Genomic DNA, 12934 nt, shown 5'->3' on the forward strand with positions numbered 1-12934 from the left:
ACTGTCTTACTCACCCCTGAACTATCCAATCCAATACTGCTTCAGCAACTAAACCAGTCCGTTTAACTCAAATGTCTAATTAATCCAACTTTGCCATCCTAGTAATCCTTAATTCATCCAATCCAACATTGCTGCCTTACTGACCAGCTAGTCTATGTAACTCCACTGTCTTACTCACCCCTGAACTATCCAATCCAATACTGCTTCAGCAACTAACCGGTCCATTTAACTCAAATGTCTAATTAATCCAACTACGCCATCCTAGTAATCCTTAATTCATCCAATCCAACATTGCTACCTTACTGACCAGCTAGTCTATGTAACTCCACTGTCTTACTCACCCCTGAACTATCCAATCCAATACTGCTTCAGCAACTAACCAGTCTGTTTAACTCAAATGTCTAATTAATCCAACAACATCCCATCTAACACCACCTTATTAACTAGATAAACTGTCTAAATCAACTATTTAACTAGTCACTGAACCAGCCCAACCAGCAGGGCACTGTCTAACTAACCAGCTAGTCTATGTAACTAATCTGTCAAACTAATCCCTAGCCACCCAGTCTTTCCCACCTAATAGACGCGTCACCTATTCTCTTCAGGACAATGCTTCCAGTATTATTAGGCCCTGGGAATCAAACTTCCACATGCAAGGTTAAATCTAGGAGATTATACCGCTACTCCAAGCAGTTCTAGAAAGCTTTGGCTTCCCTGCTTGGGATTTACCCATTCCTCCTTTGCGAGGTGGCATGTTCCCAAAACAACAACAAAAAAATCAACCAAAATTAAAAAACTTCGGTGACCTCCCTGTGAACCTGCCAACCTGTAACCATCGTTTTTAAGACTATCTAAGATAAAACAATCAACAGATTGTGTCCAATTTACACCGAGAAATATATAGCAACGATTGTCGTTATAATAAAGCGAAGATTAAACACTTCTGATTGTAAGAAACTGCGTAACGAATATTAACAAAATTATTAGAAAATAAGTTCTGATCGAGCAGTTGCTTAGAAATAAAATCTTTTGTCAATCTGGCCCCATTTTAGAAAGTAGTCTCGGAATCTATTCATTTTAAGTCCACCTCTTTTTATTTTTATTGAAGAAAGTTTTGAGGAAAAACTTGATCTACGACGCGCCATAAATATAGAGACAAACTCAATGTCGAATACAGCACAGCAATTAACTATGTGCTACCCTAGAAAAAAAACAGGTCAATCACAAGTAAACCTAGAGAAAAGATCTAGAGAAAGCGAATACCCGATTAAGATTCATTCGGCCAAGTCATCTCCTGGGATGAAAGAACTTAAGATATTTTTCCCTGAGAAGATTTCGATTAAAATTTGTAACTTGCTCTCTGGGATGTATCAAGGTTGAATAGTCTCGCCTCCCAAAAGCCAAATGTAAGTTGTTTGTGTTTATACCATCACCTTGAAGGATACTTAGAAAGTGTCAATAAAAGATGAAACATACCCGGGTAAAGTTGTCTTTGATTTGATGACTTGCCACTCCTAGACTATTCTTTCCACTTTTTGTTGCTCTTCGTTCTCTCACCACAAATAAACTCCATGCAAATGCCCACCAATGACAAAGCACCACGAATCAAAGCATCTGTGAAAAAAATACAAATCTTAGAAAATTAGGTAATATGTTTTCAACGCAAGGGAATTTAGTTTATAAAGAAACAAATGCATTCTTGAAAATGAAAATATAGTTTTGTTTAAGAACATTCTTTCGCGTCCCACCGTTTTACCTTGAAAAGACTGGTACTAATGTTATAGTGTCCCTTTGAAACGTCATTTTCTGAGCTCAACACGGAAAGTTAGAACAACAAAAGGACTCACAAGAATATCACTTATCACCAATCATCGTCTTCTTCCTCGTCCGTCATGTCTTGGCTGCCTAAACTTTTGTAACGCCCGTCCTCTTCACCACAGCTGTCTTCAGTCCCACTACTTCCACTTTCTTCAAGAATCTCATCTTTACTTCCACTATCATGCAAAATTGGTTCTTCGTTATCTTTGAGTTCATTATGTTGCTCCGTTCCCATGGTTTCTCCTTTCTCTTCCAATCCAGTTTCTCGTATCTCCTCAAGTAAAGTTGCTTCCTCATACTCAATGCGCAAAGTTTCTCCAACCTCTTCCAGCCCTATTCTTTCAATTTCCTTCGCCGATGTTTCTCTATACTCAATTCTATTGGTTTCTCCATACTCGATCCGCTCAGTTTCTCCAATCTCTTTTTGTCCAGTTTCTTTGCTCACTTCCGATAAAGTTTCTTCATCATCGTCTCTTTGTTCTGTTTGTTCCTTCTCATTCTCATTTATCTTAGCTGTAATAAAAATCAAAAGAAAGGTTTTCATACACTACTTAACGATGGAAATTTAATTGTAGGTTAAAAAGGAAATGTAAACAGTCAAGAATCATTTCAAATTTGACCCAGTTGGATATGACGTTCAAGTTATGTTAAAAAAGTATTAGTCTAAATTCGATACCAAGAAGAAAAAATTCATTTTTGATTGAAGTGTGCTCAATTTTTTAATATCGGATTTATTGATGCAAAAGTACATGCTAAGTTTGAATTGTTTCAATAAAATAAGCTCATTAATTTTTTGCGTCATCTTTGTAAACTCGAGGCAAACAATGATTTTTCTTCTGTATGACCTAACTCGAAGGAAATAGTATCTTAAACCAAAGCCAGTGCTCAATCATAATTTAAGGACCATTGTCTGGGAGTTTCTAAACTTCGACCAGAAATGGCGACCACGACCGGCAACCAGATAAATTTGGGTTATCGAGTTTATCTGCTCTCTTCACCGTAGAGAACGTCTAAATCAAGTCCTCAGAATACTAAAAAGTGAGCAGTCATTTTCTTGACAAAGTGACACTATTTGACAAAAATATTGACAGGGTCAAGTATGATGATTATGTCTGTAAGCTTTGCTACATCAAATATATTAATTATGCTGAATGAGATGCCTTTAGTATGTATAGATAGAACTTGTCAGTAGGTAAAAAATGGGAAGGCCAGTTTTAGAGATACGAATCTAATCAATTATTCTATTGTCTTTATGCTGACAAAATGACTGATTTCGACAGAAATAACAATCTGATGATGAACTACAAAGCTTCTCAAACCAATTTCAAAAAAATTTGTGTCGCTAATTATTGTGATGCTGATAATACAAAAGGTTAGAAATTGACACCGTAATCAGGCTCCAAGAGCGTTGAAATGGTTGTTTTACGCATTGGGCATGTGGCTCTATATAGATCAGTAAATGAGACAGGGGTGAGCTTAATCTTCAATATGATATATTCAAATGAGAGACACTCTACGTTGGAGAAAGGGAAAAAACTCGATTAGCCAATTTTTTCTGGTTGCTGGTCGTGGTCGCCGGTTGTGTTCGCCATTTCTGGTCGATGTTTAGTAACTCCCCCGTTGTCCCCTTAAACATTTTTCGATTCTTTATGTAATTTTGAAAACAAAAATATAAATTATATTATAACTTAATTTATAACTTTTGAGATATTGTCATTTATTCACTCTTCACTATTCTCTGTCCTTCTGGAAAAACTGATTTCAAAAGGTACTGGCCGTTCGTTAGTGTTTGTTAGTAACCGTTACATCAAAAAAATTGTTTTTAAAAGGATCTTGACAAATGAATTGAATGGGTCTGGGTCGGTTCAAGTGTTGAAATAGACTGATAAAAATTATTACCGGTCATTTACCAGCCGTTAAAGCACCATTCCAATTATCAGGTACTTTAAATTGCTAGGAAAATCATAAATGGTAAATGCTTGATATTACCATACTGCGATTCATAAGAAAACATCAATGTCGAGGTAAATCTAGCCCTAAATTAATTCATCCAGTCTAGAACCAAAAATCTGAGGAAAAGTTCGGTAAAAGTAAATTAAAATGGTTTGGATAATATTTTCAACCCTTTCGAGGCTTCTGTTTCAAAATTAATGTGTTTATAATGACTAAAACATGCTCTTAATCACATGTGAAGGCTATTGCGATTGCGAATTTTAAAACGAAAATTTGATATGTCAATTTTCAACGTTTTCGAGCACTTTCTGAAAGTAACTTTTTTATTGAATTAAGTATAACTTTTAGCCGAATATAATAAATGACCAATCAAAATTTAAGTCTATCTTTGTTCTTTCAAATGAAAAAACAAAATTGTTCTTTTAAAAATTGACTTTAAAGAGAGAAACTTTTTTGTGGCGCACCCGGTATATATCTTTACAGGTCAAAACAAAAATAGAAATGCAACGAGATTAAGAAAAAGGTTTTGATGAAATATATTGAATAGAAACACATCTCTTACACGAAGGAGCCTTCGTTGATACTTTTTGGGATGTTTTAAAGCACATAATTATAGATAGGTTTGCTATATCAAGATCAAAACATTCTATTATAAAATCTCTGCGAAAAGCTTTGCTATTTTTTTGTTTACAAAAAATTCTTTTTTGAATTGAACCATCCGTACGGAGATTGACATGTGTGTGACAACAATAAATTCATAAAAGATGTGCACATAGGTGGCGGGGGAGGGCATTTCGGACCCACACCGGAGCATTGGTCCCCACCACTTGGGATGGGAGTTCGAATCGGTTCCGTGTCAAAATTGTTCACCAAGTTTTTATGTTTTTTTAGGGTGTAGAGTTCGAAAAAAGTTGTCCGAAGTTTTGAAAAAATGGTGAAAAGGACCTACGAAGCACCCGTACTGAACCCCCCTAGCGCCGGAGAGGGAAGATCTCATGACTAAAGATTTTCTGGAGACGTTAGGCATATCAAGAGAAGAAAGCGTGCTAAATTTCATTATCTCACCATCACTGGTGTTGGCCGGTAATGGGCCGAGAAAGGAACGGTACAACTGCCGGGCCTTCAAGCGTTTTCAGGCAAACAATGATTTTCGAGTGCTGGTATCTGGCAATTAACGCAGGCGATAAATACCTATGTTTTTTCAGTTTGCTTACAGAGTTAAATCTCTTGTGGTTACACTTTTTTCTAATGAAAGAAGGAAAAGCCTTTTTAATTTAGCCCTGTTTCCCATTTTGTCTTTACAGAGGCCATAAGGGTCTGGGCATCTTTTCTAAACAACAACTTTTGATCTTTCATTTTGCTTAAAGGATATCATTGCGCAAAATGAGTGACTTTCATCTATCTTAAGGAAAGAAATTTTGGCAGGAATTTAATTTGGCAAATGGCTTAAAAATCAAATTTGACAGGAACTTGAAAGCCTATTAAACAAGAAAAAACCCGTTTTAGGCATGAAATAGTACTTTAGGTGTACAAACTTTCGCGAGCCGAAACTTTCGCGATTTTAATGTTTTTGAAAATTCTTAACAGGGTAATTCGCAAAAGTTTATGCTCGCGAAAAATTCTTAAAATTTTTGAAAATCTATAAAAATTTGAAATCGTAATAAATACAACATTTTCAACATATTTTTAGCCTTCAACACCTTTTTAAAGTTAAAGAATAACCGTTTATATCGCATTCAAGGAGAACATTTATCATTTTGTGGCTAATTTTCTTTTAAAAATTCTCATTTTTATCCAAAGATTCGCGAAAGTTAATGCTCGAGAAAAATTCTTTTTCCTCAAATTCGCGAAAGTAAATGTCGTAAATTTCCTAAAGTGAGCATTTTAGGGAATGAATACAAAAATATAAATATGGCAGGAGTTTCACTGGGCAATTGGTTGGAAAATTAAATTTGGCGGGAACTTAATTTGGCGGAATTTGCCTAAATCCGCCAAATCTACCAAATTTTCTTTCCACCAAAATTTCTTCCCTTAAGGTATGTGGCTATGAACTATGTGACCTTCTTGTCGCTTCATTTTACCCCCAAACATCATCTTTACTGAAAATGGAAATATTTCAAACATAATATATAATAATTTAAATACCTATTCTCAATTCGAGTAAGTCTAGCCTTTTGTTAAGAATCGGATCGTCTGGATTTTGAAACATGCCTTGTTCAAACACTAACTTTGCACCATCAAGATTCTTCTTCATTTCGAAAACATCCCCCTGTCTTGTTAGTATTTGACAACCCTGTAAAAAGTAAAAAACTCCATTTGTTATCATAGTTAACTTATTTTCCATAGCTCCAACAAAGAGGCGGGCGTGCTAGGGAAGAAATGATTTCAACGCAAGGGCTTAATCTAGTATAAACCAGGCTCTACGAATACAGTACGAATCGACAACATTTTATATAACCCAAATTCACCTTTCAAAAAAAGAAGAACATTCCGGAAGCGGAAGTGCCGATACAAGTTCAAGCATAAAACAACGAGTACTAATATATATACAAATATTCTGGATGTGCATTATTGTCTTACCAATTTTTTCATCAATTCCTCATTTCGGTTTTTGAGATTGTGTAGCTCCGTCGCGTGTTTGATAGAAGCTTCTTTCAATTGCTAAGAAAAAGTGAGACGCATCCACGAGTTTGCATTTTTAAGCATAATCTAGGCTAACATTTGGTAAAAATATGCTAAACCCAACCTTGACGCTATGGAAAATGTATTTCCTGAATTTGGCTTTTTTTCGCTGGGATTTAACAGATTTTTGGAATTTCCCTTAAAACATCTTTAGCCTTTTCAATCTTTAGATCTAAGCATCTCCGGGCCAGTTTTGGACTTTCGTATGCTTATAAAAACGACATGTACAAAAACTTGCTTTATCCAAGAAAAAATTTAAATCTAAAATATTATACTAACCTTGTCTTTCTCGAGGGCTATTTCAACTGAAACTTTGGTCACCTAGGAAAAAAAACAAAAAAAACATAAAACTTATTTTTTCTCTATGGACGGTATAATGGTACGTTTTATTCCTTTTAAATTAAAACAGAGTCAATTTTCATCAAATGTCGCGAGGGCAAATAGAGGTTACTCCCTTAAGTTACTCTTTAGTGGGGGGGGGTACGAGGGTCCTGGACACCGAAATCTTTTCACAAAATCACCGCAAGACGGACACATTTTGCTTTTTATCAGTTTCTTTTTTCAAAAATTTTAATATGAGATAGGATACGAGGGATTTCTGAGAAGTAACCCTTGATTCAGCACCGTTTCTCCGACGTTTTAAGCAAGATTATCATATCAGCGATTTAAAAATTTAACATTTTCCGTCACCGGAAAGCATTTCAAACACCGACACATTTTTTGTTGATAACCGAATTACCGACGCGAAAAAGGTCAGTAGCGACACACCGACAAACTGATACGCCCCACTCTTTAGATAACACTCCTTTGCACAAGCACACAGGAACATCTTCACAACATGGCATAAAACATGCAGAATTCTACGAAACTTCATCATACCTTATTTTCGAGTTCTTCTATTTGTAACTTTAATTGTGCATTGTTCGATAGGCTGTCAGAATAAACAAACATAAATCTGCATTATATTGAGTTGATGGTTTAACTTGATAATACGCTTACTAACAATTTGCTTTTACATTTTAACATGAAAATAAAAAATAGGTATGGAATCAATGATATACCTGAGAGCCAGCTCTTTTCTCAATTTATCATTTTCTACTTGTAGTTTACAACCAACCAAAGGTAAGGGTTTTTTCGTGAAAACATAATCCGTAAGACCAGGGAACCGTTCTAAAAAATGTAAAAAAATAGTTTCCTTTTCTCTGTTAATAGTTTGACTGTATGTCATGGTACTTTAAAACGATGTAGGATGAGGGATACTACCTGATAGATCAGTGTTAATTTGTTCATAATTTTGAGCAGAGAACTCAAGTTTGTTCATATAGGCCGTGGCCAGTGGATCACTAAAGTTTCAAATATAAAGAAAAAATTCAAAATGTCCGTGACCAACTTTTTGATATGTTTCCTAGTCAATTTGAGGGTGCTGATTTGGAATTTAAATGTTACCAAGCTTGAAAACCCGCAGTTTTTGAGTAATTTGCGATTTTCTGCGTTCTCAGGCAAAATTGTAAGCCTAAAAATTCAAGATTTTTGGGGGGTCTTCAAAATCAAAAAAGACCTATACCAAGTGATAAAGCTCTTCAAACTGAGCAAAAAAATGTATTACATCAAAGTCTCAACTTTTCTTGATCAAAAGTTATGGGCGTTTTTGTTGTCAAAAAGTGTTAAAATTTTGCATGAATTATGCATATTGTGGGGAAATTCCCTGTTTTCAATCATTTTTTGATTGAAAAAATTGAAACGTTTTTGGGTCACTGGCCACGGCCTAATATTATTTCTATTTGTAGTATTTGTTCATATTATTTCTATTTGTAGTAGGGGGGGATTTGTTCGATTTGTTCGACCTAACTCAAGATCTTAAAAATAGTGTTTTCACCCAGAAGCAGCTACTTTAATGGGATAAACTTTCACGGGGATTAATTTTCGCGGATTTTGCGGATTTGGGTGTCATCCGCGAAAATCCGCGAAATTAAGTCCCAATGGAAATTTGGAACGGCCTCGCATCCGCGAAATATTTCTAAACAAAACTCAAAATATGTTAAATAAATACTATTTCAATGGTTATTTGCATCAAAGAAGCGCAAATAATGCGTATTTCAACAACCAACATGCATGATTTGACAGTAAAAGTCACAAAATCGTGACAATATTGCCACCCAGTAGTGCCACCCGCGAAATTAAGTCCCCACGAAATTTTCGAATTTAGCGGATAGGCCCAACCGCGAAATTTAATCCCCGCGAAAGTTTATCCTATTAAAGTATTCTGTCCACTTTTTGCACTCAATATCTCAAGTTAGATACAGAAATCACCTATACTCTCAATATATCTCTAGTCTTAATTTTTTGAGAGCTTTCCAAAAATATATCACAGGTCTCTCTTTTCTCAAGCTAAAATTTTCATTAAATCTTTGACCCTATGATTTTTGCCTGAGACCATCATATTTGTCCGAAAAACAAAATTAACACCTAAGTTATTTTGATTCCCCTACCCCTTAGCTTTCCGAAAATGTATAACAAGCGCTTTGACTAAAAAAGTCAAACCTTTTACAAATTTAAAATTCAGCTAATAGATGTAATTATCAATTTTCATTAAAAACAAAAGTACATCTTTCACTTCAAAGACACCATATGAACGAATAAAAGCTTACCTCTTCTCTGACGGAGTGGATATCGTCTATCTGAAAAAGAGTATGTTATGTTGTTAAGAATAAGTCTAGCATAAGCATTTTAATTTTTTTCTAATTTCAGGGAACCCCTCCGTACTAAAATCTCTGACATCATTTTAGTGCTGCCTGGTGGTATACCTAATAAAACCTAGAAGATATTTTTAGTACTATGGGGTACTTTAGGCGTACAAACTTTCGCGAGCAGAAACTTTCGCGATTTTCGCGAATTTTGGCCATTTTCGCGAAAGTAAATGTCTTTAAAAATTCTATGAAGGGCCATTCGCGAAAGTTTATGCTCGCGAAATATTCTTGACAAAATAGAAAATCTGTAAAACTTTGTCAAACTTTGAATAAAATGTAACTTTTATGACACTTTTTAGCCTGCTAAAAGACTAATAAGTCCAAGGACAAATGTATCAAGCCAATCCAAGAAGTATTTGTCCCTCTAAGCCATTTTTGCGTGTGAAAATTCTCAATTTTACGTCTTGATTCGCGAAAGTAAATGTCGTGAATTTCGCGATTTTTCGTCCTCGCGAAAGTTTCTGCTCGCGAAAGTTTGTACGCCTAAAGTAGCTTGTTTCTCAACATCGAAGAAAGGTAAGAAACGAGTTTTTAACTGTTTCCCATGAAAAACGTTAATTTGCTTTTTGTTTGATTATGATTATGTTTGAACAGAATACGCATGCGCTAAAAAGTTTTAAAACTTGTGTGTTTTGAATTTGAAATCACTCGCTATTTGCATTATACAACACGCCTTGTGTAGAACAATTAGTTTATTTTTAGACGTTTATCATTATTTTTCGTTGTTGGTGCCACATACAAGAACCAAATACGTCACAATGATCTACAGCTACGCCAAAGCCATTCACCGTTATTTCACCAACAAAAGTCGTCCCCACGAACTACCAAAGACAGGAATTCCTTACGAAATCACGGATTTACCAACAAGAAGTTTGCAGGAGGTTGAACAATTATCGGACATTTTAGTTGGTTTCTCATGCCTGATGGAACAATAGTTCGGTGCCGCGGTTTCCTTCCGCAGGTTGCTCCTGTTTGGCGCTTGAATTTACACCTCGTTTCAAACCTTTAAGGGTGGGGTTTTTCACAAAAGTATCGGGGTTATAGCCCTATGGATTTCCTCCATCATCGGCTCTTAGATTAGTAGTTCGTAATACCTCAAATACAAAGGACTATAAACAACTTGGCATAAATTTCATGCCAATTTTAGTCAACATAGAAAATTTACAATAATTTCGCAAGATTTATTTTAGCAAAAAGGGAAAAGTCAAAGAAAATATTTAATTAAATCATGTGTAAATCTATTGGATTAAGGGAGCGGTCATAAAGTATCTACTAGGGGGGGGGTGGAGGATTCTAAGGGGGGGGTTCGAAATTTTTTTCGAGGGTTTAGGGGGGGGGTTCCAATTTTTTTTTGAGGGTTCCAATTTTTTTAGGGAAACTCAAGAGAAAATGTAGGAAGTCTAATTTCATAGTTTTACGTTTGAAGATTTCAAAATTTTTTCGGCCTTACGCCCGACAACTCATAATTGATCTTATTGGATATATGTACATTTTATATTGGCATTATTTGGGCATCATCGCCTTGCCCTTTTGGTTTGTAACATTGAGCTAGGTAAGGGAAGTAGATTAGTGGCTCTCACAGCTCACCAGAGTGGTTTGAAAAAGTACTTCTTAAAAGAAATTTGTCAAAACAAAGTGTCTTTTAGCTAAAATGGCGGTGAAAAATATTGAAATTTTCGCCACGTCGTCATTTTTCTGAGAAAAATTATCTAATAATCTGATTAGATGATCAGGTACAAAACTTCAATTTTAAGTATCAACAGCTCATGTATTTTATTTGAGTGGCTTTATTTTTGGTGCTATAATATGGGGCATTTTAGACAGATTAAAAGCTGAAAATTGAAAAAGTTTCCGCCGGCGCAAACCATGGTTGCGCCTCCTTTGTTCTAAACACCTTAACATTTCAAATTACAACAAACAAATTCTAAGTTTCTTGACTCAAAGATTCCGGGCGTTACTTTCAACCATACTGCTCTTACAGTTTAATATTTTCACTTAATAATGGAGGGCGCAAATAAGGACAAAAAATACCACAGGGGCGCCAATTTCATAGTTTGCACCCCCAGAAAATAAACCCAGGTCGCTACTGGGGAAAATAAGCCGTATTTTTTTCCAAATCTTACAGAAGCTCAGAGAAAACCACTTGATGATTCTTGTCTTAACCCTGTCATACTTTAACTTAACAGGGCTAAACTATCTCCCTTACCTTATTTTGACATAAAAACTGTCATACAAACAAATAATACTCTTTGTACCGCATCTGTATGAATTTTTTTTCGCGTAAAAATTTTTTTAGTAGGGGGGGGTGCGAAAAAATATTGGGCCTTATGAGGGGGGGTTCGAAAATTTTTTCCAGGTTAGGGGAGGGGGTGCGAATTTTTTTTTGGATTTTTCAAAATATCCTTCACCCCCCTCTAGTAGATACTTTATGACCGCTCCCTAAGAATGATGACATCATCAAAAAATGTCATTTTAACCCTGTAGCTTAGATGAAGCACAAGTTGAAAAAACTTAACTAGAAAGAATAAAACAAATGTGAAGTCAAGAAACATCAGTAAGGAATTACTCTGATAATAAACACACATAACCTTATTAAGACGCCGTTTATTAGTTTTCAAAAATATCTCCAGTTCATGTCAAATAACTCTAAATAGCAAGGTTATTGTCTATAATTACCTTATTCTAGGGGTAAGTAGTAAGATTTAAAATCCCTGGAAATTACCCCCTCCCTGTTTAGAAAAATTTGAAGATTTTTCAACCCCATGTTTATTAGATACCTAAGAGTAAAACAATTCAATACAAGTCTTATCAATGAACTTCTCTCTAATTTTACCTTGGTGTTGTGGTACGGTTGCAACATTTAAGCTTGTTTCTATGAATAAAAAAATAAGGAAGAAATAGCGATAAGGATCTCCTGGCAATAACATGACATTTATAAGCATTGCTTTTTTGAAAAAAGCTTTAGTATTTGAAAGCTCTATTTTGCAATGCATTTAGAAATATCAAACCGTAGCTACAAAGGCAAAGAAACGCCATGGTTTCAGAGTAAAGCAAATTTTGGACCTAGACTACTGACTTAGAATCTATAAAGGTAACATGCACAGCGGGAGTCATGCAGTTGGTACCAGACATCATGATGACAAACTTAATTAAAAAATTATTAAAAAAATATATAAAAGAATAAATTAAAAATTCATAAATCCTCTGCGTGGATTTTAAACTCCAATTTTATTGGTATGTTGAAAACCAGCAAATATATGTTTAGCATTTCTAGATTAAAAGTTATGCAAGGGTGGTGGAAAACACCACCTTGATAATAGAAACCCACCAAAAAAGCTTGCTAAAAGGGTTACACAACGCTTATATTTTACATATCTGTATAAAAGAAGATGAGCTGTTCATGAGATAAGTTTGTAAAGAGTGAGACGATGAACTGAAAAACAAACGGACAAAGGTGAAGGTTAAATTATATGGACCTCCTTCTAGTTTAAAAATGCACGAGGAAAAGGTTCAAATTTCAATTAAACATTATAACTTTAATATATGAATATATAAATACCTGATTTTTTCCGACGTTGTTTCAAATTTGTTTTCGAACTTTGCTGTACGGCCAGTGAGCACGATGTAAATACTGTCCGTTGTTTCTCTGTATTAAGATATTATGAATTACTTTACAAATAAGGACTCCCTTATTACGGGTCGTGGAAAAAAAAATCAGGAGTATAATATTATCA

At 35.1% G+C, this 12934-nt stretch overlaps 1 protein-coding gene and 1 long non-coding RNA gene across 2 annotated transcripts; both read right to left on the reverse strand.

Annotated features, from left to right (window-relative positions):
* Positions 1–1299: 1299 nt before the first annotated feature.
* On the reverse strand, positions 1300–7404 carry LOC136813958 (repetitive organellar protein-like). Its single transcript, XM_067070472.1, has 6 exons — positions 7333–7404; positions 6733–6774; positions 6352–6432; positions 5917–6064; positions 1848–2331; positions 1300–1614 (listed from the first exon to the last, which is right to left on the reverse strand). The coding sequence occupies exons 1-5, from the start codon at positions 7402–7404 to the stop codon at positions 1862–1864; spliced, it is 813 nt and encodes a 270-aa protein (XP_066926573.1). The 3' UTR covers positions 1300–1614; positions 1848–1861.
* A 129-nt stretch (positions 7405–7533) lies between these two features.
* On the reverse strand, positions 7534–12847 carry LOC136813895 (uncharacterized). The gene is made up of 4 exons (XR_010847565.1): positions 12760–12847; positions 12034–12072; positions 9102–9131; positions 7534–7623 (listed from the first exon to the last, which is right to left on the reverse strand). It is a non-coding gene; the product is annotated as an uncharacterized lncRNA (long non-coding RNA).
* Positions 12848–12934: the final 87 nt, after the last annotated feature.

This window comes from Clytia hemisphaerica, unplaced genomic scaffold (genome assembly GCF_902728285.1).
Source record: "Clytia hemisphaerica strain Z4C2 unplaced genomic scaffold, Clytia hemisphaerica genome assembly, whole genome shotgun sequence".
NCBI classification, from domain to species: Eukaryota; Metazoa; Cnidaria; class Hydrozoa; order Leptothecata; family Clytiidae; genus Clytia; species Clytia hemisphaerica.

Coding starts and splice junctions, on each gene's coding strand:
- LOC136813958 (XM_067070472.1), bottom strand. CDS start 7,404: ATGTTTGTTTATTCTGACAGCCTATCGAACAATGCACAATTAAAGTTA. Junction 6,775..7,332: donor TAGAAGAACTCGAAAATAAG/GTATGATGAAGT, acceptor TTTTTTTCCTAG/GTGACCAAAGTTTCAGTTGA. Junction 2,332..5,916: donor CTTACTCGAATTGAGAATAG/GTATTTAAATTA, acceptor TTTTTATTACAG/CTAAGATAAATGAGAATGAG.